The following is a 24,062-nucleotide window of genomic DNA, read 5'->3' on the forward strand; positions in this document are numbered from 1 at the left end:
CTGCTTGCTCCAGTCTTTTGTTTCTTTCCTTGCATACTTTTTCCCCTCTGCCCCTCTCACATTAGTGCATCCTTAGATGTGTTGTTTTTTGGATGGGAGGTTAAGTCCCGTCTGCCTGTTCAGGGGGAAGCAAAAGATCAAACAGCACTGTTCGAAGAGAGGTACGGAGAGTTTCCTAGAGTCCTGGCCAACATTCTTCCTTCAACCAGAACAAATTAAATCATCATTCATCTCATTTTGTTTGTGGGACCTAGCTATGTGTTAAGTGGCTGCTTATGTTTATCAACATAACAGTTCAAAAAGCAATGAATTGCCTGTGAAGCCTTCTGGGACATTCTGAAACCATGAAAAGCACAATCAAAGTGAACTTCTTTCCTTTCTTTAACATACTGTGCTCTGGAAAGACCAAAATCTGAAGTGTATCTGCCAGTTTTAATTTCCATATACTTTACTTTAGTAAATTGTGCTTTCAGAAATCCACTACACATGCATTCTGAAAATCCACAAGATGCCTGGAGAAATTTATAATTAATGCTTCTCTCTTCAATGCACTATTAGCACTTAATAAGGAACCAGAGAAATAGTTGACTCTACCCTGGACCTGCACGATTCAAATTTCACAGAAGCAGCTAATACGACATGCACCTGTTGTTCTTGTATTGGAATTACATGCAAGCAAGGGACCCCACCCCAGTAGTTACTACTACAGTACTTTGCCCCTCCATTTCGGAAGTAATTTTCATCTTGATTTGTCTTCATTTGCCCAACAAAAAGTGCCTGTGAAACAGATGACATGACACTTATGCAAAGGGTCACAATTTGACCTCAAATTTTACCCTATCCTGTATATTTGTCTCTGCCGTGAGCCATTAGCAACAGAGAAAGCTGCAATCCAACACTGATCAGAAGGTTGCAGCAGACCGTTCTGCCTCATTTACCAGGGATTGCTGCATTGAAGGCGATTCTATAACATTGCCTACTCGTATGTGAAAACACTTCGGTTTGTAAAGCTGTTTTCCGTATACTAGAGAGCGTGGGATAATAGTTAGCCGCTGTTTGTGAAATGAAAAATAAAAATAGTCATTGACAAATATAGTGCATGGGGAAAGATTGAGAGGGATAACAGAGACAAGAAGAATGGGGTGTGGTGGTGCAGTCTACAAAAATGAAAATAACCTTGAGCTTGACAGGCAGAAAGCTATATCTGCATCAGTAGTTTGAGGGGTCAGGGGTTATGTGAGATGGGAGAGGAGCCAATGGCTGATAGAAGATAAAAGGGATGCGGAGGAAATGGTACAGTCTGATCTAACTAAGGTCAGCTCTTTGCTTTTACATCTAAAAGCAAAAAAGCCTGTCTGTATCCTCTGCCTGTGAGACCATCTTTATAGCCTGGATTCCCATGGCACAGATACCCTCTCCCCAGTGCCAGGCAGACTGTGTGCCAGCCAATGCCAATGCTTATTTCTAAAAGGAACATTTACTCAGGGATGGACTCAATCCCCACAGATTTATGCTACAAACGGTGGAATGCAGCCCAGTTTTTCCACAAAGTCAGCCTGAGCTTCAATCGCATCTGTAGAGAAAAATGGTAATCTATCTGGCTGTGGTACAGGAAGCAGTGAATTGAGCTCTATGTAGTAATTAGATGACGGAACTTGGAAAAATAAGAACATTGCTAGCTTGAATGAAGTTTTGTTTTCATTTGCTAAACTCTAGCGACTTGTGATATATCACACAAAAAAAAACTTTTTGGGTCCAATTTTCAGTATGTTTGTCTCCCTCTCTGGTCTGCACAATAAAGAATCTGAAACATTCACTCACCATCAAATACAGAGAAGCTAAAGCAGGTTACCAGCCTATTTCTTCAGGCAATGGAGTGGTAGGGGGAGGAAAGGAAGGACAAACTTGCATTTATACTGTGGTCTTCATGACATCCTAAAGCACTTTGCAGCCAATAAATTACTTTTAAAATGAAGTGACTATTGTAATGCAGGCAAACAATTTGTATACAGTAAGGTCCAAAAAAACAGCAATAACATGAATGACCAGAATAATGGAAATTTTCTTTAAGTGCTATTGGTTTAGGCACAAATGTTAGCCAGAAGAACTCTCCTGCACTTCTTTAAATGGAACTTTTATGTCTATCCGGGAAGATATACAGGACCTCGGTTTAATGTTTCATCTGGGAGATGGCACTCCCAACAGTTCAGTAATGAAATGTCAGTCTAGCTCAAGAGTGGTTGCAGAGCCAATAAGCATGACATTCTAAAGTTGGTATAAAGAAACGTCTTGGTTACCACTGATCATCCGTACTAAAGCACTCTATAGATGGTTAATGCAGACCAGGAATGCTCCAAGCAATGCTTCCTGAAAGCTACCTGGAATGTGTAGTGCAGGCCACTTGCAAGTTCTCCCCTTTAAATTTTTTCTTTTTTTTTAAGTGGATGCGCACACATGGTATCTTAAAGGTATCATGGATTTAAGTGAACAAACCACACACAATGAAAAAATTTAGAGGGGACATTGGTTCCAAGCTTGAACCAGTGTTGAGTAAAGTTGAGGTTGTGGGATTGGCATTAAAACTGGGATCAATGCTGAGATGAGGAAAGAAAACAGGAAAAAAGAAAGTGTGTCCTGGCACAAACTCTTAAATCATGAACTCAAGACAGGATTGCATTCCACTACAATGCCTTCCACAGGCTACCAATACTCATCTAGGCTCACACTTTGAAGAACAGGTGCATCATTGTGTCAATGGAGAGAATTTGCCGTGCCCCTAGCCAAGCTGTTCCAGTACAGCCACAACACTAGCAACTACCCAGATGTGGAAAATTGCCCAGGTATGTCCTGTACACACACACAAAAAAAAAAGCAGACAAATCCAACCCAGCCAATTACCACCCCATCAGTGTACTCTTGATCATCAGCAAAGTGATGGATGGAGTCATCAACAGTGCTATCAAGGGTCACTTGCTTAGCATTGACCAGCTCACTGACACTCAGTTTGTGTTCTGCCAGGGCCACTCAGCTTCTGACCTCATTACAGGATTTATTCAAATATGGACAAAAGAGCTGAACTCCTGAGGTGAGGTGAGAGTGACTGCCCTTGACATCAAGGCCACATTTGACCGACTGTAGTATCAAGGAGCCGAAGCAAAACTGAAGTCAATGGGAATCAGGGGGAAAACTCTCCAATGGTTGGAATCATACCGAGCACAAAGGAAGATGGTTGTGGTTGTTGGAAGTCGTTCATTTCAGTTCCAAGACATCACTGCAGGAGTTCCTCAGGGTAGTGTCCTCGGCCCAACCATTTTCACTGCTTCAATGACCTTCCTTCCATCATAAGGTCAGAAGTGGGGATGTTTGCTGATGATTGCACAATGTTACATTCATGCGAGGGGGAAGGAAATACCTCACCAAATAACAGCATCTCTGATCATGTGAGATGTCACAAGTAGCCTGCAAAACAAAAATGGGGGTGGGGAAATCCAAGGAATATTGTATGGGGGCCGGTGGGGGGGGAGAACCTTACTTTATATTATGCCTCTTCCAAGGTCTGCAGCTGAACAATTGCAGGCACAGGTATTTTGTTGAGAGCGGAAAAGCATGCAGTGTTTGCTTGGAGGAGCAGCAAGTATGGGAGAGAGAATCTGTCAGGAGCTGCTCCTCCAATCACAGATCTTTCCCATGCTGCTGCTCCAGCTCCTCCAATCACAGGTTCCCTCCCTCCCGCAGCAAGTGCAGGAGGGGGGCGAGCCTGTGATTGGATGAGCAGCCTGGCAGAGACAGGAGAATTCAAAGAAAAAAAAAAATTTCCCCACCACCTGAGAGAGAGAGAGAGAGAGAGAGAGAAAACAATTCTCTTCAGAGCACAACCTCAGAATCAATGGATAGTTGACACTTTTTTCCTTCCTATGAAATTTCTTTCTTTAAATCCTTTTATGGTGGTTTGTTTTTTCAATTGAGGGGGGGAGGGGACAGTTTATAGTAGTTGCATGCATGGAGGGGAGTCTTTCTTTAATTATTTATAAATAAACAGTTTCCTCCTCAACCCCGGTTATAACAACGCTCCCACTTCCATAGAAAAGAAAAAGAAATGAAGAGAATCGGGGTCTCAGATTCACCAGAGAATCTAGGGGAAAAAGGGAGGCCAAGATGGCTGCAGGTAAGTGCAGGTAAAGCAGCTCCAACCATATGAGAGAGTGAGAAACACTTAAGGAGAAGGGGAGCATTGGGGGTGGAGGGGGGTGGTGCAGTACTGCACTGAAATGCCAGCTTTTCATTTTGATCAGTTCAGGTCTTGAAGTGGGACTTGAACTCTCAACTTCATGACTCGGAGACAAGAGTCCTACCCACCAAGTCACAGTTGATATCCAAAAGATGACCTAAAGCTTGGTGAAAGGTGTAGGTTTTAAGGAGCATCGTAAAGGAGAGAGGGGTTCAGAAGTTAAGGAAGGGAGTTCCAGAGCTTAGGGCCAAGACAGCTGATGATATCCACTTGTAAAAAAATAGCAGTACAATTAATTATAGAATTCGTCTTTCAAACCTAGGCTGTATTTTTGAACTGGGGTGAGGTACTGGTGCTTATAAGTCAGTCACTAGTGGTGACAGCAATTGAATGAAAATTGCTACACAAGAACAAGTTTGGTTTTTTCTACAGCTTATTGGTACGATTTTAAATATCTTACATAAATTTGTGCCTGTGTAAACCGGCCATGCTGTCAGTGAGTACACCCTTCTCCATGTGGAAGGGCTGCAGCACCACAACAGGCAGGAGTGTGCCATCACACAGAAATTTCATCACAATAATAGAAATACAAAATCATAGAATGGTTACAGCACAGGAGATGTTCATTTGGTTTGTTGTGGTCGATGCCAGCTTTCTGTCATAGCAATTTAGTTAGGGCCAGTCGATTGCCCTTTCCTGTGACCCCGCAATACTTCTTGTATCTCTGGGTGCTTTCCCCTTTCAAAGCCACAGCAGAGTCAAATGGGATAATGCGTGGCTGCTTCACCTGAAGGCTGTAGTTGGCTTGACTAGTATACTGAATAAATTCAATTACAATACTGTAACTATATTTAATTACAGTGACAGCAGTAGTAGAATGCTAACTCCAAATCTCAATCCACTGAACCAGGATGGTGCACTGATAAGTGCGCAGGAAGGAATGGGTTAGGTTAAGCTGTACCCCTCTGTGGTCATGCCAGCTGTCAGGATTCAGGTGTGCACAAGTCACTTCATCAATGTACCAGAGGACATGCCACTACCTATGGGATAATACTTGGCAAGAGGTAGCAGTCTTATTTTTTTTAGTCAAATGCAATGCAGGATTAGGTCAAAGAAGATTCGCACTTATACAGCACAACCACACATTTCTCAGAAACTTTTCATGTACCACAGTGAATTACTTTGAAGTCCAATCACTCTTACATAGATTAACTCGTTATTAAACCTAATGTACATTGTTGATTGATGGAATTTGGCTATGATGCCATGGTCATCACCCTGCTCATTCACAAATCATGTAGTAAAATCGTCAACATTCAGCTAAATAACTGGAACAGGCTGGATGGGCCTCTTACATCCATTGGTGGTGTTGCATTGTCCTTAAGGTACTGTCCCAAAACATGGGAATAAATTATTTGGTCTAGTCCTGGAATGAGAATCTGACTCTGAGGCAAGACTGTTCCTAACTTCTTGTCTGCCCCAGTTCATAAGAGCAAGGAGTGAGCCAACCAGTCCTTCAAGCCTGCTCCACCATTCATCTGAACAACAAACTCCATTTACTCTCCCATATTCCTCAATATCCTATCAATCCTGTCCTAGGCCCAGCCATCTTCAGCTGCTTCATTAATAACCTTCCCTCCATTATAAGGTCAGAAGTGGGTGATTGCACAATGTTTAGCACCAGCTGTGATTCTTCAGATACTGAAGCATCCTGTACCCACATGCAGCAAGACCTGGACAATATCCAAGCTTGGGCTGATAAGCAGCAAGTAATATTCATATCACACAAGTGCCAGGCAAGGACCATCTCCAACAGGAGAGAACTGAACCACATCTCCTTGGCATTCAATGACATTACCATTGCTGAATCCCCCACTACCAACATCTTGGGATTTACCATCAACCAGAGACTAAACTGGACCAGCCATATAAATACTGTGGCTACAACAGCAGGTCAGAGGCTGGGAATTTGCAGCGAGTGACTTACCTCCTGATTCCCCAAGCCTGTCCACCATCTACAAGGCAGGGGTGTAATGGAATACTCTCCACTTGCCTGGATGAGTGCAGCTCCAACAACACTTAAGAAGCTCAACACCATCCAGGAAAAAGCAGCCCCCATGACCGGTACCCCACCCATCACCTTCAACATCCACTCCCTTCTCCACTGACACACAGTGGCATCAGTGTGTACCATTTACAAGATGCACTGCAGCAGCTCACCAAATGATTCTTTGTCCAAACCCATGACCTCTACCAACTAGAAGAATAAGGGTAGGAGATGCATGGGAACACCATCACCTGGAACTTCCCCTCCAAGTCACTCACCATCCTGAAGTGGAAATATATCGCCGTTCCTTCACTGTCACTGGGTCAAAATCCTGGAACTCCCTCCCTAACAGCACCGTTGGTGTGCCTACATCACATGGACTGCAGCGGTTCTAGAAGGCAGCTCACCACCACCTTCTCAAGGACAATTAGGAATTGGCAATAAATGCCAGTGACACCCACATCCCATGAACAATTATTAACAACTCCCAGTCTTGAACGCTCCAATTGACCCAGCATCCACAGCACTTTGGGGTAGGAAATTCCAGATTTCTACTGGCCTCTGAAGGAAAAGTGCTTCTCGGTTTCTGTCCTAAATGGCCCAGCTCCAACGTCAAGGTTACATCCCTTCGTCCTCGATTTCCCCATCAGAAGAAATAGAAAAAAAAACTATCAACCCTACTGAATTCTTTTAAACGTTTAAACACCTCAACTCTCTCAACTCAAGCGAATACAAGCCAAGCTTATACAACCTGTCCTCATCATTTAATCCTCTTAGCTCCATATTATTAATTGGGGTACCATCTTAAACGCCACTGAGCCCTCCCTGAGGTGCCATGCCCAAAGCTGAATGCAGTACGCCTGATAGGGTCTGACCAAGGTTCTAAACAACTGAAGTGTAACTTCCTCCCCATTGCGATCCAGCCCTTGAGATAGAGGCCACATTCCATTAGCCTTCTGAATCGCATTTGTCACTTAACGCACGTAGGCAGGTACCATGTACTTGGACTCCCAAAATCACCATTTGGAAAATATTCTACATTATATTTCCAAGGTTCATGGTAGATAACCTTCTACTTGCCCACATTAAGCTTCATCTGCCATAGCTTTTCCCATTTACTGACTCGATATCCTGCTACAACTTCCTGTCCCTCCTAGCAACTAACTAGCAGTGTAATTCTATCTAATTAAATGACATGGCCCAGACTCCAAAAAAAGTGGCAGATAGATCAACCAGGTTTGAAAGGAGTCAATACTGAAGTTCCAAGACACTGCTAAAACATATCATGAAAAATGACAAGTAAGGATGCTACTCCACAGACAGGTGGTAAATAAGTAAACTTCATGCTGTGCAACTTGGAGTTGAAACATTAATTGTGCAGTCCCATTGTAATTTTTCTCTTGAAAGAACAATGTGACTTCACAATTACTTAAAAAAAATTAATGCCAGGATTCTGTACAGCCAGAGCTGTAACTCACCATGGGAGGGGGAAAAAAGAGGTTGAGCAGAGTCAGCTCTTTGCAGCTACAGCTAAAATGCCATGTGCACATTATCCAACAAATATAATTAACACTATAAATAAAGAACTATTGCAATAAATAATCTTTGTCGGCCTTTACTCAAGCGGGTGAAGAAGCTGTCAGATTGGGGGTGCTTAAATTTTTTTGAAAGGTTTTTGATAGACAATTCAGGAAAATCTATTTCCATTGGTTTGAGTTGGTATTAAGGAATACATTTAAAATCATCTAAAAGAATCTATATATTTATTAAAAATAATTTAATGGAAGTTTCAAGATGCTTTAGCAGAAAAGAAAAAGGGAATAAGCGTTGAGCAATATGAGGAATTGCTGGCTGAGGCAGCTGAAAGCACAATTAAGCAGGTAGGTTTTGATGAAATTTTTGAAGATGGTGAAAAATGAAGTACTGGGTCGAATGGTCGAGAGGAAGGAGGGTCATGGGGGATGTACAGCAGACCAGAGATGGAGGAGCACACATGTGAACTGATGTGGTTTCTTGGGGCTCTTGTCACTGATTGTGTTTGAGGGCACCGGAGTGCGCCAAATTCCTAGACCAAAGCCAATTCACTTAGTACCTCTTACTGATTTGATTCTCTGGTCCTCTGCTCGCGTTCTCTATTTTCTTGTACTTCCTATCACCCCCTCCCTACATAATGAGAGAGTCAACACAAACAGAAATGGAGACTGCAACACCAAAATAATTGGACAAGAGGAGAAACACTTCCAGGAAGAGGGCCATTACCACAATTACTTATTTCTACCTCAACAAAAGGAGGATACAAAGATCAGCTGCAGCAGAGCAATGGGAGGAGAGAGAGAAAATAAATAGCCATCAAAGAAAAGAAGCTTGATGTCAACATGTAGAAGAGTCAAATGGGTGGTGAGCAAAAGGACGACAGGTGAGCCGGGCTCAGGTGTAGAACAGGGTAGGGGCATTAAAGCTCTGGATTAATTGGAATTTGTAACTTAAGAAGCTAGTAAGCAGAGTACTGGAAAAAAGAAGATTTTCATCCAGCGATATAGGAATGAGGGAAAAGATCACAACTGACACAGGTTGTATTCTGGAGGTAGTTACAGTAATGGATCTCTTTCTGTAATCATTTCTTTGTTGCCTTCCCACTTCCCAATTGCCGTCTCCATCTTTCTTTATGTCAACTCTCTCCCACTATACTGGCAGGGAGTGGAGAAGGAACCTAAGCATATAGGGAACAGGAACAGAAAAATCAAATCATTACAAAGTAGCTGGCTTTGAGTTGGGAAAATTGGGCAATGCAGCGGCCTTAAACACAAGAACCCTAAGTCAATGACAGGATCACAGAACGAAACACAAGGCTACAGCTGGCGAGGGGCAACAGGGTTATGGACGTACAGTGTCGGCTCCTTGCCAAAAAAAAACATAAGGCAGCAATGACAAAGGGTGGTGCAGCTTGGAGATTGAAATGGTGGGACACCAAGAACTGTCGCAATGTTCAAAGGCTTTCTGTCTTTTATTTTTGAAAGCTGGAACTCTTGTGTGACAAGGGGGATTTTGAGAGATAATTAAATACACTATGTATTTGAGAGCTTCTAAGTGTTTCTTCGATTGTAAAATTTGAGCCATTCATTAAAAAGCAACACATCAGCACATTTCATTCCCTCAGGACATGTTGGAAATCTTCCCACACCCCACAGACTTTTGACACATTCAAAATGAACATTGTACATATTTTTATACAGGGATATGGACCTATAATGAGACTTCATTAGGCTGTTTCCTTCTGCAGTAAAATCGCACATTTTAAAACAGGCTGAACTGTTACAGCTCAAGAGTTGGGTCACCAATGGTTGCCATAAACTTTCCAGCAGGTTTATGCCAGATCAAGGACCTTGAACACGAAGCTGTGCCTCGTGCTTTAATCAGCACTTTGTCCTCTACTGTAGTTTGAGAAACACTCATTAAAACCGTCAAGATCAAGTGACCCAGTTGCCAACTCTTCCAATTAGGAGAAAATGTGCAGAAAAGATTCAGGCTGCAAAAAGAGATGGTTACAAAAATAATCAAGACACAAAAATACTTACATTTCTCACACAATCGCCCAATAGCTGCAAAATAAAGGAAAATAAAGAATAGAAGTCAGATTAGGATTGACATTTTGCAATATAATCGTATTCTTTTTTGGCAAGAGAGAAGTGATGTTAGCATCAGAGACATTTTCTAAAGGGCACAAGTTCAGCCAGGCAACCGAGGGTGCTTGGGAGGAATAAAGAAAGGGAAACGTTTCCACTCAGCACTTACTTAGAGCAATACAAATAGTCAACGGTTGAAATTTTCCCCTGGGTGGGGAGTCCTATTTGCATTTTGTCTCTCCTAAAATCAGTGATTTACAGATAGCACAGGATGTGTGATGAACTTTGGCGTACTAGGTGTCATTCCCAACTGCAAAACTAAATGGAACCAAGAGGGAAAGAACAAAACTAAAGGTTCAGGCAAAGTGATCCGATCTATCTGGGATTGCCCTTCCAACATCCCAGTGGCTAGATCAGAATAGTACTGATGATAATGGCGATTAGGGAAAGCAAAGGAATTGGAATTTGAGTTTCAGCAACAAGCTCAAATGGAATAGGGTGGGGTGGGAGCGAGGGTTTGGAATCAGGCCACCGGCTGAGCTTTCAGCAAAAATAGCAGTCACCTCAGGTTCCTTAACCTTGTCCTATAAGTTACAGCCTGAAAAATTTGCAACTCAGACTGAATATAGCCTAATACATTTGCCTCAATAATTCTGCAGCTCATCACCTGGTCATCATAACCACACAGGTGTCTGCATTCTGCAGCTACAGAATATAGACAACAGCAGTTGTACTCTCAGCTCCCTGCAGACAATCCCAGTTTGTTCTAGGCAACTGTTTCAAGTAGATTGTATACCAATGGTAAGGCACAGTTTTATTAGACTATAGGACTGTATTCAGTATTGGGCTCCATGCTATATGGGGCCCGAGAAGCAAAAGTGCAGATTGAGCAGGCTGCTGCCTGGCAGACAAAATACAAAGAAAGACTATAAAACAGGCGTTGACTTAATTTGAATGGAGGAGATTGATGAGTAATTTTAAATGCCTCTATCAAATTATGATGGGCTCAGAAAGTGGAAACAGAACAGTTTCCACTAATTAAATCTCTCCATGATCTTGCCCCTCCATTACCTCCTCCAGCTCTATAATTCCCAGAACTCTTTCTTCCTCTGACTCTCACCTCTTTCACACATCCCCTCCAAAGTTGGCAGTTGCATTTTCAGCTGTCTTATGACTTGCATTCTGGAACTTTATCCCTGAAAACTTCAGTCATTCTGTAAAACACTACTTAAAACCCAGCTCTTCCACCAAGCTATTAGTTACTCTTATTATCTTTGGTTTTGCATCCATTTTCGATGGGTTATGCCTCGGATAGCTTTCCGCATTAAATGCAGTTTATAAAAGGCAAGTTCTTGTTAGTGTTGATTTAGGGGGTTCAGAGGAAGGGGACATATAAGATTAAATGTCAGAGATTCAGGATACAGAACAGGAGAAACTTCAACAAAACCAATGGGTTGTGAGGCTGTAGAATCCTGTCAGGGTCAATGATTGAAGCAGCAACCATGACTTTGCCAACACTTAAGAATGACTTAGATAAGTGTTTGAAGGGAAGTGGACTAAATTCATTTGGGAACAAACTGGCACAGAAGATGAAAATTATTGCTCACAGGCAAAGGCATTAATGGGGAATTCTTCACTTTCTAGAAAGAAAGAGTGAGAGAAACCCAAGGAAGAATGCATGTCCATTTGCTCCTCTCTATATAGTTTTATACTTAATGTTGCAAATGGTACACCAGGACAATCTGTCAATGCCACTATGCTCTCCATAACCCAGAAGAACAAATTCAAGATACGTCACATCCCAAGAAAATTGTGAAGGCAGCAATGAATCAACCAATCATGGAATACAGCACAGGGGAGGCTATTCAGCCCATCATGCCTGTGTTGGCTCAGCTAATCAGTCCCACTCCCCTGCTTCTTCCCATAGGAAATTTTTTCCCTACAAGTATTTATCAAATTTCCTTTGAATTTGTTTACCTCCTTGCAGCAAAATTGATCACTCCTATGAAAATGCCTTGGCCAAGGAATGGGCTTTGGTACTCAAGCAACCAGCATTAATGTACAGTCTACATTATTACCAAATAGTCTTTCAAAAAGGAAAATCCCCATTTCTGATCATGTCAAAACAAAAAGGGGTCCACGACGCAGTCACTTGTGCCCAAACCCCAAGAAGCCTGTGGCCTATTTCCACTTCTATTTCTTATTCACTGGTTTGTCCTGTTTAGCTCTCATTGCTGTTCTTAGCATTGCTGTACTGATGTAGAAAATCTAAATCAGAACACAGAGATCTGTTAGCATCAACGATTGTCACCTCTACAAATTAATGGGAACAATGGCCCAGATTTTTCTGCAGCGGCGAGATCGGTGGCGTTCTCTGTAAATTGAGCTGGCTGGCATGCTGGTGATAAGCTCCTCCATATTCTCTTGCAACCTAATTAAAATATACTGCACCGAAGGAGCAGGAGTGGCAAGGACATATATTTTTGGCAGCTTACGGAGAATAAAAGGGTGCCAATGTAAAATCTTAAGACTGGCATTTAGGTGAACCCGAAATATGGCTCACATCAAAAATGCTGCTTCCACCGGTTAAATCTCAGTGGAAACAGCTGTTCAGATCCTGTTTAGACAATGCTGTTAAAATGTCAGGAATCTGAGTACAGAGTTTCCAAGGGTGTGTCGCTCCCATCTTCCAGCTTTAGACAGGTCCATATTTAAGTTTTTAATTGTTTGCATGATTAATCAGCTATAACCATGTTGCTGCCAGGCCACAAGAGCCATTATTTATAAGTCTGAATGGCAATGGTGAGAAAACAGGTGGTAATTCGGCAAAATTGCAGTCAACATTGTTTCAAGTGGGGATGGGGTCAGAGATAGAACCATAAAACACTACAGCACAGAAAACAGGCCATTCGGCCCTTCTAGTCTGTGCCGAAATATTATTCCGCTAGTCCCATTGACCTGCACCTAACCCTCCAGACCTCTCCCATCCATGTATCTATCCAATTTATTCTTAAAAATTAAGAGTGAGCCCACATTTACCACGTCAGATGGTAGCTCGTTCCACACTCTCACCACTCTCTGAGTGAAGAAGTTCCCCCTAATGTTCCCCCTAAACCTTTCCCCTTTCACCCTAAAGCTATGTCCTCTCGTGTTTATCTCTCCTAATCTAAGTGGAGAGAGCCTACTCGCATTTACTCTGTCTATACCCCTCATAATTTTGTAAACTTCTCTATCAAATCTCCCCTCATTCTTCTACGCTCCAAGGAATAAAGTCCTAACCTGTTTAATCTTTCCCTGTAGCTCAACTCTTTAAGATCCGGCAACATCCTAGTAAACCTTCTCTGCACTCTCTCAATCTTACTGATATCCTTCCTGTAGTTAGGCGACCAGAACTGCACACAATACTCCAAAGTTGGCCTCGCCAATGTCTTATACAACCTCACCATAACATCCCAACTCCTATACTCAATACTTTGATTTATGAAGGTCAGTATGCCAAAAGCTTTCTTTACAACCTTGTTTACCTGTGTCGCCACTTTCAGGGAATTATGTATCTGAACTCCCAGATCCCTTTGTTCCTCCGTACTCCTCAGTGTTCTACCATTTACTGTGTATGTTCTACCTTGGTTTGACCTTCCAAAATGTAATACCTCACGCTTTTCCACGTTAAATTCCATCTGCCATTTTCTGGCCCATTTTTCCAGTTGGTCCAGATCTCTCTGCAAGCTTTGAAAGCCTTCCTCGCTGTCCACAACGCCTCCAATCTTAGTGTCATCAGCAAACTTGCTGATCCAATTCACCACATTATCATCCAAATCATTGATATAGACAACAAACAACAATGGTCCCAGCACAGATCCCTGAGGCACACCACTAGTCACAGGCCTCCAGTCTGAGAAGCAATCATCCACTACCACTCTGTCTTCTCCCACACAGCCAATTTTGAATCCAGTTTACAACCTTGCCATGGATACCAAGTGTCTGAACCTTCTGAACTAACCTCCCATGTGGGACCTTGTCAAAGGCCTTACTAAAGTCCATGTAGACAACATCTACAGCCTTTCCTTCATCTACTTTCTTGGTTACCTCCTCGAAAAACTCTACAAGGTTCGTTAAACACGACCTACCACGCACAAAGCCATGCTGACTATCCTTAATCAGCCCTTGGCTGTCCAAATAATTATATATCCAATCTCTCAAAACACCCACCAACAATTTACCCACCAGTGACGTCAGGCTCACTGGCCTGTAATTACCTGGTTTACTTTTGGAGCCTTTTTTAAACAATGGAACAACATGAGCTACCCTCCAATCCTCCGGCACCTCACTCGTGGCCAAGGACATTTTAAATATTTCTGCCAGGGGCCCCTCAACCTCCACACTAGTCTCCCTCAAGGTCCGAGGGAATATCATGTCAGGCCCGGGGGATTTATCTACCTTTATTCGCTGTAAGGCAGCAAGCACCTCCTCCTCTTTAATCTCTATATGTTCCATGACACTACTGCTTGTTTCCCTCCCTTCCTTATACACTATGCCAGTTTCCTGAGTAAATACTGATGCAAAAAAAAAAAAAATCTGAAAATTTGCTTCGTATTGTTCTCAGCAGAGCACCACAAGTGATAACATTCTTCCTTTTACATTAGCTGAGGTTCTTGATGATAGCTTCACTTCACCATTACCATCAAACCAGGGGACCAACCCTGGTTCAATGAGCGTAGGACAGCATGCCAGGAATACCTGGAAATGACAGAGCTAAGTAATCCTACAACCAATGAATCAGATCAAAGCCCTGCAGTTACAGTCATGAATGGTGGTGTTAATTAAACAACTGACAGGACAAGGTGGTGGCTCAATGGGCCTCCTCATCCTGAATGATAGCAGAGCCTAGCAGGTCAGTACAAAAGTCAAAGCTGAAGCATTTGCAACCATCTTAAGCCAGGAGTGCCAAGTGGATGATCCATCTCAACCTCCTGAGGTTGCGAGCCGACGTGCCATTCTTCAGCCAATTTGATTCACTCCATGCGATACCAAGAAGCAGCTGAAGGCATTGGATACAGCAAAGATTATGGGCCCTGATAAAATCCCAGTTGTACTATTGGAGACCTGTACTCTAGAACTAGCTGCACCTCCAAGTAGGCTGTTCCAATACAGCTACAACTTTGGCAACTACCCAGCGAAATGGAAAATTGCCCATGTATGTCTCGTCAACAAAAAGTAGGGACAAGCCTAACCTGGCCAATTACTGCCCTATCAGTCTATTCTTGATCATCAGCAAAAGTGACGGAAGGTGTTTCCGACAGTGCTATCAAGCTCACTGGTACTCAGTTTGGGTTCTGCCAGGGCCACTCAGCATTACAGCCTTGGTCCAAACATGGACAAAGAGCCGAACTTGAGTGTGGTGAGAGTGACTGCCCTTCACATCAAGGCAGCACTTGACTAAGTACAGCATCAAGGAGTCTGAGTAAAATTGAAGTCACTGGGAATCGGGGAAAGCTCTCTACTGGCTGGAGTTATACATAGCACAAAGGATGATGGTTGTGGCTGTCGGAGTTCAATCATCTCAGGTATCACAGTATCTTGTAGTGTAGAAGGAAGCCATTCGGCCCAGCAAGTCTGCACTGGATCTCTGGAAGAGCATTCCACCTAGTCCCACTCTGTTGCCTTGCACATTCTCTTTTCCGGTAGCAATCCAATTCTTTTTTGATTCCTCAATCTAACCTGCCTCCATCAACCTTTCAGGAAGTTTGTTCCAGACTCCAACCACCCTCTGGGTGAAAATATTTCCCCTCACATCACATATACTCCTTTTGCCAATTATCTAGGTCTGGGACATTGCTGCAGGGTGGTGTCCTAGGCCCAGCCATCTTCAGCTGCTTCATCAATGACCTTTCCTCCTTCCTCCATCATAAGGCCAGAAGATGATGATGTTTCACTGTGCACAGTCCCATTCACAACTCCTCGGACAATGAGGAGTTCTACTGACTTCAATTTTGCGAGGGCTCTTTGATGCCACACTGTCAAATGCTGCCACTCTCACCTCATCTCTGGAATTCCACTCTTTTGTCCATATTTGGGCCAAGGCTGTAATGATGTCAAGAGCTGAGTTTGTGCCAGCATGCAGCAAGACCTGGAAAACATTCAGGCTTGAGCTGGTAAGTCTTTTGTTCCCCAAATTCTTTCATGATGTAGGACATTAGTGGCTAGGCCAGCATTTATTGCCCATCCCTAATTGCCCTTGAGAACCACTGCAGTCCCTGTGGTGTAGGTGCACCGACAGTGCTGTTAGGGAGGGAGTTCCAGGATTTTAACCAGTGACAGTGAAGGAACGGTGATATAGTTCCAAGTCAGGATGGTTTGGAGGGGAACTTGCAGGTGGTGGTGTTCCCATGTATCTGCTGCTCTTATTCATCGAGGTGGTAGAGGTCACAGGTTTGAAAGGTACTGTGGAAGGCGGCTTGGCGATTTGTTGCAGTGCCTCTTGTAGATGGTACACACTGCTGCCACTGTGAGTCAGTGATGGAGAGAGTGGGTGCTGAAATTGGTGGATGGGTGAAAATCAATTGGGCTGCTTTTTCCTGAGTGGTGTCGAGCTTCTCGAGTGTTGTTGGAGCTGCACTCATCCAGGCAAGTGGAGAGTACTCCAACTCACTCCTGGCTTGTGCCTTGTAGATGGTGGACAGGTTTTGGGGAAATCAGGGGGTGAGCCACTCTCCACAAAATTCCCAGTCTCTGACCTGCTGTTGTAGCCACATGGCTGGTACATCTAACAAGTAGCAAGTAACAATCATGCCTCACAAGTGCCAACTGATGACCATCTTCAAGAAGAAAATCTAACCACCTCCACATGATGTTCAATGACATTACCATCACTGAATTCCTCCAATATTAACATTCAAGGGGTTGCCAATGACCAGAAAATGAACTGGGCCAACCATATAAATACAATGGCTACAAAAGCAGGTCAGAAGTTGGGTATTCTGTGATGAGTAGCTCGCCTCTTGTCTCCCCAGAGCCTTTCTACCATCTACAAGGTACAAATCAAAAGTGTGATGAAACAGTCTCCACTTGTCTGGACGGGGCAAACCTCAAGAAGCTTGTCACTTTCCAGGGCAAAACAGTCTTCTTGATTGCATCTCATCCACCACCTTAAACATAAACTGCAATTACCAACGATGCATAGTGGCAGTAGTGTATATATAATTTACAAGATGTACTGCAGCAGCTTGCCAAGGCTCCTTAGACAGCACCTTCCAAACCCAATGACCTCTATCACCTAGAAGAACAAGGGCAGCAGGTGCATGGAAATACTGCCACCTGCAAGTTCCCCTCCAAGTCACACACCATCCTGACTTGGAACTATTATCACTTTTCCTTCACTGTTGCTGGGTCAAAGTCCTGGAACTCCCTTCCTAACAGCACAGTGGGTGTAACTATACCACAAGGACTGCAGAATTGAAACCGTCTCAAAGGCAATTAGGGATGGGCAAAATAAACAAAATTGAGATTTGAAATGGCAAAAGTTCCCAGGAAAATCTAAGACAATGATTTGAACTTGATTTGTAGCTTCTGAAGCTCCACACTGTGAATATATATGGCCAAAGTCAAACTTCAGACATCCCGGAATTAGGAAGTGAGAGAGCAAGGGATCCCAATTCCCATACCGATGAAGTCAAAACATCAGCTTTTGTTATTTTTTTAAGAGCTATAAATAAAATACTGAAGGTTACCGTAAAAAGACACACAACTTCCATTTAGATGTTGATCAGCACTTCCAACATAGTTTGCTTTCAGATTTAGGATTTTTCTTTCATGCTCCACAAATCAAACATGTTTGTAACATTTTCTCCCCTCCATATGGTTTTAGTCACTGCTCTAACTGGTGCACCAGGACAATCTATCAAAGCCACTGTTCTCTCCACATAACCCAGAAGCACCCAATCAAGGTACTTTGCATCCCAAGAAAAACATGAAGATGGTGATGATGATGCAGCAAAGGAGGCCTCTCAGACCATCAAACGTGTGCGGGCTTTTTGAAGGAGATATTCAATTAGTTCCAGCTCCCTGCTGTCTCTGGTTCTTTCCACTTATTACTTATGCCCTCTAGTTATCGATCCCTCTGCTACTGGAAATAGTTACTCATTTACTATCAAAATTGCTCACTATTTTGGACACCCCTATTAATTCTCCTCTTAATCTTTTCTGCTCTAAGGAGAACAATCCCAGCTTCTCCATATAACTCAAGTCCCTCACTCCTGGTGCCAATCTTTTTTTTGCATGCTCTCCAAGGCCTTGATATCCTTGCTGAAGCGTGGTACCCAGAGCTCAATACAATACTCCAGCTGAGGCTAAACATTTTACATCACTTCCTTGTTTCTGTAATCTCTGCCTTAATAAAGTCAAGGCTCCCACATGCTTTTTTAAATAACTTCATGAATTTATAACCAAAGATTTGTGTACATGCACCCCCAGGTATTTCTGTTCCTGCACCCTGTTTAAATTGGAGCATTTAGTTTACATTGCCTCTCCTCAGTCCTCCAACCAAAATGTAGCATTTCACAGTGTGAAATTTCATCTGCCGTGTGTCTGCCAATTTCACTAGTCTATGTCTTCCTAAAGTCTGTTACTATCTTCCTCTCTGTTTACAAAATTCCCAAGCTTTGTGTCATCTACAAACTTTGAAATTATGCCCTCTGTTACCAAGTTCAGGTCATTGATATGTATTGAAAAGAGCAGTTGTTCCATTACTGACCCCTGGAGGACACCACTGTAAACTTCCCACCAAACTGCAAACCCACCATTCACCACTACTCGCTACTTTCTGTCCCATTCATAGGAACATAGGAAATAGGAGTAGGCCAATCAGCCCCTCAAGCCCACTCCACCATTCAATTAGATCATGACAGATCTTCTACTTTAACCCCATTTTCTTGCACTATCCCTGTATCTCTTGATGTCTTTCATATCTAGAAATTAATTGATCTGAGTCTTGAACATACTCAATGACTGAGCCTCCATAGCCCTCTGGGATAGAGAATTCGAAAGATTCACTACCCACTGACTGAAGAAATTCCTCCTCATTTTAGTTCTAAACAGCCCACCCCTTATTCTGTGACAGGTGTCCCCTGATTCTGAACTCACCAGTCAGGGGAAACATCCTTCCTGCAAACACTCTGAAGCATATAAAATTCTTACAGACCTCAACAATAAGATCACCTTTCATTCTTCTAAACTCCAGAGAACACAGTGTCCTCAATCTCTCTTTATAAGACAATCCTACCTATTCCAGGGATCAGCCTGGTGAACCTTTGTTGCACTCCCTCCATGGCAACTATATCATGAGGTAAGGAGACCAAAACTGTGTACAATACAGGTGCAGTCTTACCAAGGTTCTATACAACTGCTGCAAGACTTCTTTACTCCTGTACTCAAATCCTCTTGCAATAACACTGCTACTGTGCCTATAATCCCATTGGCTTTAATACTAACAAAGGTGTAGTCCAAAAGTGACTAAGGGCTCAGAGATTGATCTTGATCCACAGAAGTTGTGGGTTATTATTCATTTACTGGTATATTTGATATTGCACAGCAGTAACATAAGAACATTAACAATAGGAACAGGGGTGGGCCATTCAATCCCCATTCAATCCACCCCCCCCCCCCCCTCCCCCCCCCCCCCCCCACCCCACCCCAACTCTGCTGTTCAATTTGTTCATAGTCAAGCTGCATTTCATTTTCCAACCACATCCAAACAGTTACCTAACAAAAGTCTCAGCCTGGAAAGCCCCAATTGTCCTGGCACCGATAGCTTTACAGGGGAGAGAGTTCCAGATTCCGACTTAGCGTCATCTGCAAATTTGTATACACAACTCTCTACTCTTTCATCCAAGTCATTAACAAATACAATGATAAGTTACGGTCCAAGAACAGATCACAGGGAATCATGGATCACATTGTCACATGGAATTATAGTATGATGCAGCACAAAAGGCATCCATTCAGCCCATTGTGCCTGCATTGCTTCTTTGAAAGAGCAAGCTAATTAGTTCACTCTCCTGTTCTTTCCCCAGAGCCCAGCAAAATTTCAAGTATTTATCCAATTTCCTTTTCATAGTTACTATTCCATCTGCTTCCACCACCCTTTCAGCAGTGCTGGCTGGAACATGGCAATTTGCTGTATAAACTCCACCCCCCTGACTTATCACCTCTTGTTATTTTACCACTTAACCTTAAATTCATAGTAAATTTCATCTGCACCCTCAATGAGGCCTTCCTAAAGCATGTTGCCCAGAAATGACCACAATACTCCAGCTGCGGATTAAGCTGAACGAGTGTTTTATAAAAGGTTTCGCACAACTTCCTTACTCTGGGTCTCTATTTATAAATCCAAGCATCCATTTCCCTTTTCAACCTGCCTACCTGCTTTAAAGGCTTGTGTACATACAGCTTTCTCTGATCCCCACTCTTGACCTCCTACCTCCCAACCAATTTTCAGACACTCCCAGTGTAGCTTTCATAGAGTCATAAAGGTCTACAGAAAAAGGCCCTTTGGCCCATTGAGTCTGCACTGACCAAACAAGTACCTAACTATTCTAATAGTTCTTTCCAGAGTTGTTTTTCTCTAAGCAACTGAGCAATCAATAATAGCCCAGTTCACAGTTTGGCCGCTTCTGAGAAAACACCAAGCACTTTGGCGTCTCTCCTAAGTTATTCACACAGGTCTGCAGGTTTTAGACTTTTTTAGCATGAAATGACGTTCACTCAATTCAAGATAGCTTTGAAAGATTATAAGCAAAATATAGATACATGTACAAAAGTCATTGGTACCTACATTAATAAACAAAAAATCTTATAGGTACATCCACTTCCTGTTAACTTTATAGATAGAATGTAGACAGGGTGCTTCCTGCGGCTAGTGAGTCTAGAAACAGGGGACATAATCTCAGAATAAGGGGTAAGCCATTTAAGACCGAGAAGAACTGCAATTTCTTCTTTCAGAGGACGGTGAATCTTTGGCATTCTCTACTCTAGTGGGCTGTGTAAGCTCAATCATTGAACATGCTCAAGACCGAAATTAATAGATTTCTGAAGACCAAGAAGGGATAGCGCAAGAAATTGGTGTTGAGATGGATGATCTAATTGAATGGAAGATCAGGGTCGACAGGCAGATTGGCCTACTCCAGTTCCTACATTCCTGGGGCATCCACTGGATACAGTAAAAGAGGCCATTTGGCCCATCATGCTTGGGTCCTCAGTAGAGCGCTACATTTATTCACACTTCTGCTCTTTCCCATAATGTGATCGATGTTTTCCCCTCAACTATTTATGCAATTTCATTTTGAACTTTGTTATTAAACCTTTTCAAATTGAACTCTGTAGCTCACAACACTCACTGTGTAAAAAAGGGGATGGGGAGTGGAGGAGTAGGGGAGGAGTGAGGGTGGGAGTGAGGGAGGGGAGGAGTGGGGTGGGAGTGAGGGGAAGAGTGGGGTGGAGTGGGGAGGGGTGAGGGGAGGGAGTGAGGGAGGAGTGAGGGGAGGGGGGAGTGGGGAAGTGAGGGGAGGAGTGAGGGAAGAGTGGGAAGGAGTGAGGGGAGGACTGGAGGAGGAGGGGTAGGGGGCAAGAAGCCGCTTGTTGGATCCACGTGATGTGCTATGCAGGACCTGCCGGTTATTTATTGCACCGGAAAGAAGTTCCATTGCTAACACTGGGTGTACATTCTCACTGGCTCTCCAGCTCACGGGCCTTACCCACTCCGGCCTGCTTCCTGCAGAAGATCAGATCTGGATGATGCTTCGCCATCACTCAGTCCAACCGCCACCCCGCAGCTACCCGAAAGCACTTCCGCCCGACCTTTGACCCCCATGCTCATCTAACAGGCGAAAAGAAACAGACTCAACGCAGGTAGCAAGGAAACAATATCTCGTTTTATTTAAATCAATCACCTGCACAAATAAAAATACAAGCGTGAAGTTTTATCATATGATAGGGAAACCACCTCTCAGTCGTCACTTCCGATAGAAGGACCTAAATGGTTAAAATATAAAGAAAACATAATTTCACAATATTAAATTCAAAAGATAATTAATATTAATCTTTTATTGTTGATTAAAAATTCTCATTCATAAAATATATTTGTTCATGTTTATGTGAGGTAAAAAGTGGCGATTGTAATCAATGTTTGTAACTCAGCGGTAAGGACCTTGGAGCCTATTTAACGGCGGCTCTGTGACGGCATCTCTATGCGGCATCTTTGTCAGTGAACAAAATGGCGGCTCGCGTCCTGTCCGTCCGCGGGCTCCAGGTAAAAGAGCGCGGCCCAATGTGGCCATTCCATCTAAAGCGGGGCTGAGTCAGCGGCTGACCCTTTACAAAAAAAAATAAGTCTCAGGTCCCGGGGGAGGGAGAACAGGCCGCGATCTCTAGCTGTACTTTAAAAAAAACCTCTAGCCGCCGGTCCCTGCTGCTCGATCCCCATGGCAACCGGCTCATTGGCCGGGGACATCCCGCTTGGGATTTGGGGCAAAGGAGGGAAAAAATATTTCAAGTTCGGTGCAAAGAATAAAAAGGGCTTGAGCGGCTTGGTGGTATCTAAGGGCACCGTTCTGCCTTGGAGTGTCAAGGTGACAGCAAGGTTACACCGGCCCTATGACACTCACTTTAAATGGAGTCCATAATTAGCGGGCACAGTTCTTGTCGATTGTCTGGCCAATTGTCTGACCGTGCTTTCTGCCCCTCTTGCTCTATTTTCCGCTATTACAAGCCGGTAATGCTGAAAATTAACCTGGAAGAGCACATAACTCATGAAAAAATAGACAGCATTGATGGGTTTGTAAGCAGAGGATAGTAAAAACGATGCTATAAAACTACAGTCACCAAAAAGGGACTGGCTTCACTTCAGTTGTGTAAATAGAATTGGAGAGGTTGGAACTGTTTTCTTTGGAGGCGAGGGGGTATGGTTCTGCAGTGGTAATTGTCACTGGACTATTAATCCAGAGGGCTATCCTCTGAGGACATGGGTTCAAATTCCACCATGACAGCTGGTGGAATGTAAATTAAAAGCGAGTCTCAATAATGATGACTGTGACACTATCATCTTGTTCACTAATGGCCTGTAGTGAAGGAAATCTCCCTTCCTTACCTGATCAGGCCTATATGATTCCAGGGGCACAGCAATGTGGTTGACTCTTAAATGCCCTCTGAAATGGCCGAGGAAGCCACTCAGTTCAAGGGCAATTGGAGATGGGCAACAAATGTTGGTGTTGTCAGTGACACCCACATCCCATGAGTGAATAAAGATTAAAAAAAGGTTGAGAGGAGATTTGATAGAGGCATTCAAAATCATGAGGGGGTCTGGACAGAGTAGATAGGGAGAAACTGTTCAACTGTTGGAAGTATCGAGAACCAAAGGGCATAGATTTAAGGTAATTTGCTAAAGAAGCAGCAGAGACATGAGGAAAGTTTTTTTTCACCAGTGAGTGGTTAATATCTGGAATGTGTTGCATGAGGAATGTGATGGTGGCGGTTTCACTTAAAACATTTCATTGTGTTATTATCGGAAAAGGAAAAATGTACAGTGTTACAAGGGGTGGGAAGTGGCATTGATCATTCAGAGTGCTGGTCCAAACCTGATTGGCTGCCTGTGCTGCAACAATTCCGTGATTCTGGGGTAAATGCTTAAAGAGACAATTGCAGGGCTTTGGGGAAAGGGTGGGACTAACTGGATTGCTCTTCAGTAGATGCAAAGGCCCAATGGCCTCCTCCAGTGCTGTATAATTCAAAGGCATGCATGTCTGCCAATTCATCCATGCATGAAAAGATGCATTAATGCTGAGGATAGAAGCCCCTTTCCCGGAACTGTAAGGGGATGACAAGGTGTTATGCAGAACAGATTGAGTACTCGGTGTGAAATAGCTTTTCCCAGATAAATCTGTTCAATTTTTTTTAGAAAAGATTTGATTCATGGAATGTTAAAAAATTCATTCATGGATGTGGGCTTTGCTGACATTTGCTTTCCATCTCTATTTGCCCTTAAATGTGGCAGTGAGCTGCCGCCTTGAACCTCTGTGGTCCAGCTATACCATTGTGCTATTAGGGAAGGAGTTCCACAATTTTGACCCAGCGACAGTGAAAGAACCACTGTCAGGATGGTGTGTGGCATGAGAGA

General features: G+C 43.3%; 2 protein-coding genes across 2 annotated transcripts in view; one reads left to right on the forward strand and one right to left on the reverse strand.

The window, feature by feature from the left end:
• The window catches only part of phf5a (PHD finger protein 5A), a 35,246-nt gene extending 13,502 nt beyond the window's left edge, over window positions 1-21,744 (reverse strand). The window contains exons 1-2 of the mRNA XM_041178140.1: window positions 21,646-21,744; window positions 9,851-9,874 (exon numbers count right to left, since the gene is read on the reverse strand). Of these exons, the coding sequence (XP_041034074.1) occupies window positions 9,851-9,874; window positions 21,646-21,697 (76 nt within the window). The 5' untranslated portion in view covers window positions 21,698-21,744. The remainder of the gene's footprint in view (window positions 1-9,850; window positions 9,875-21,645) is intronic.
• Window positions 21,745-22,142: 398 nt separating this feature from the next.
• Window positions 22,143-24,062, forward strand: part of aco2 (aconitase 2, mitochondrial) — an 85,559-nt gene continuing 83,639 nt past the window's right edge. Inside the window, exon 1 of the mRNA XM_041177617.1 lies at window positions 22,143-22,199. Within this exon, the coding sequence (XP_041033551.1) occupies window positions 22,164-22,199 (36 nt within the window). The 5' untranslated portion in view covers window positions 22,143-22,163. The remainder of the gene's footprint in view (window positions 22,200-24,062) is intronic.

This window comes from Carcharodon carcharias, chromosome 31, assembly GCF_017639515.1.
Source record: "Carcharodon carcharias isolate sCarCar2 chromosome 31, sCarCar2.pri, whole genome shotgun sequence".
Lineage (NCBI taxonomy): Eukaryota > Metazoa > Chordata > Chondrichthyes > Lamniformes > Lamnidae > Carcharodon > Carcharodon carcharias.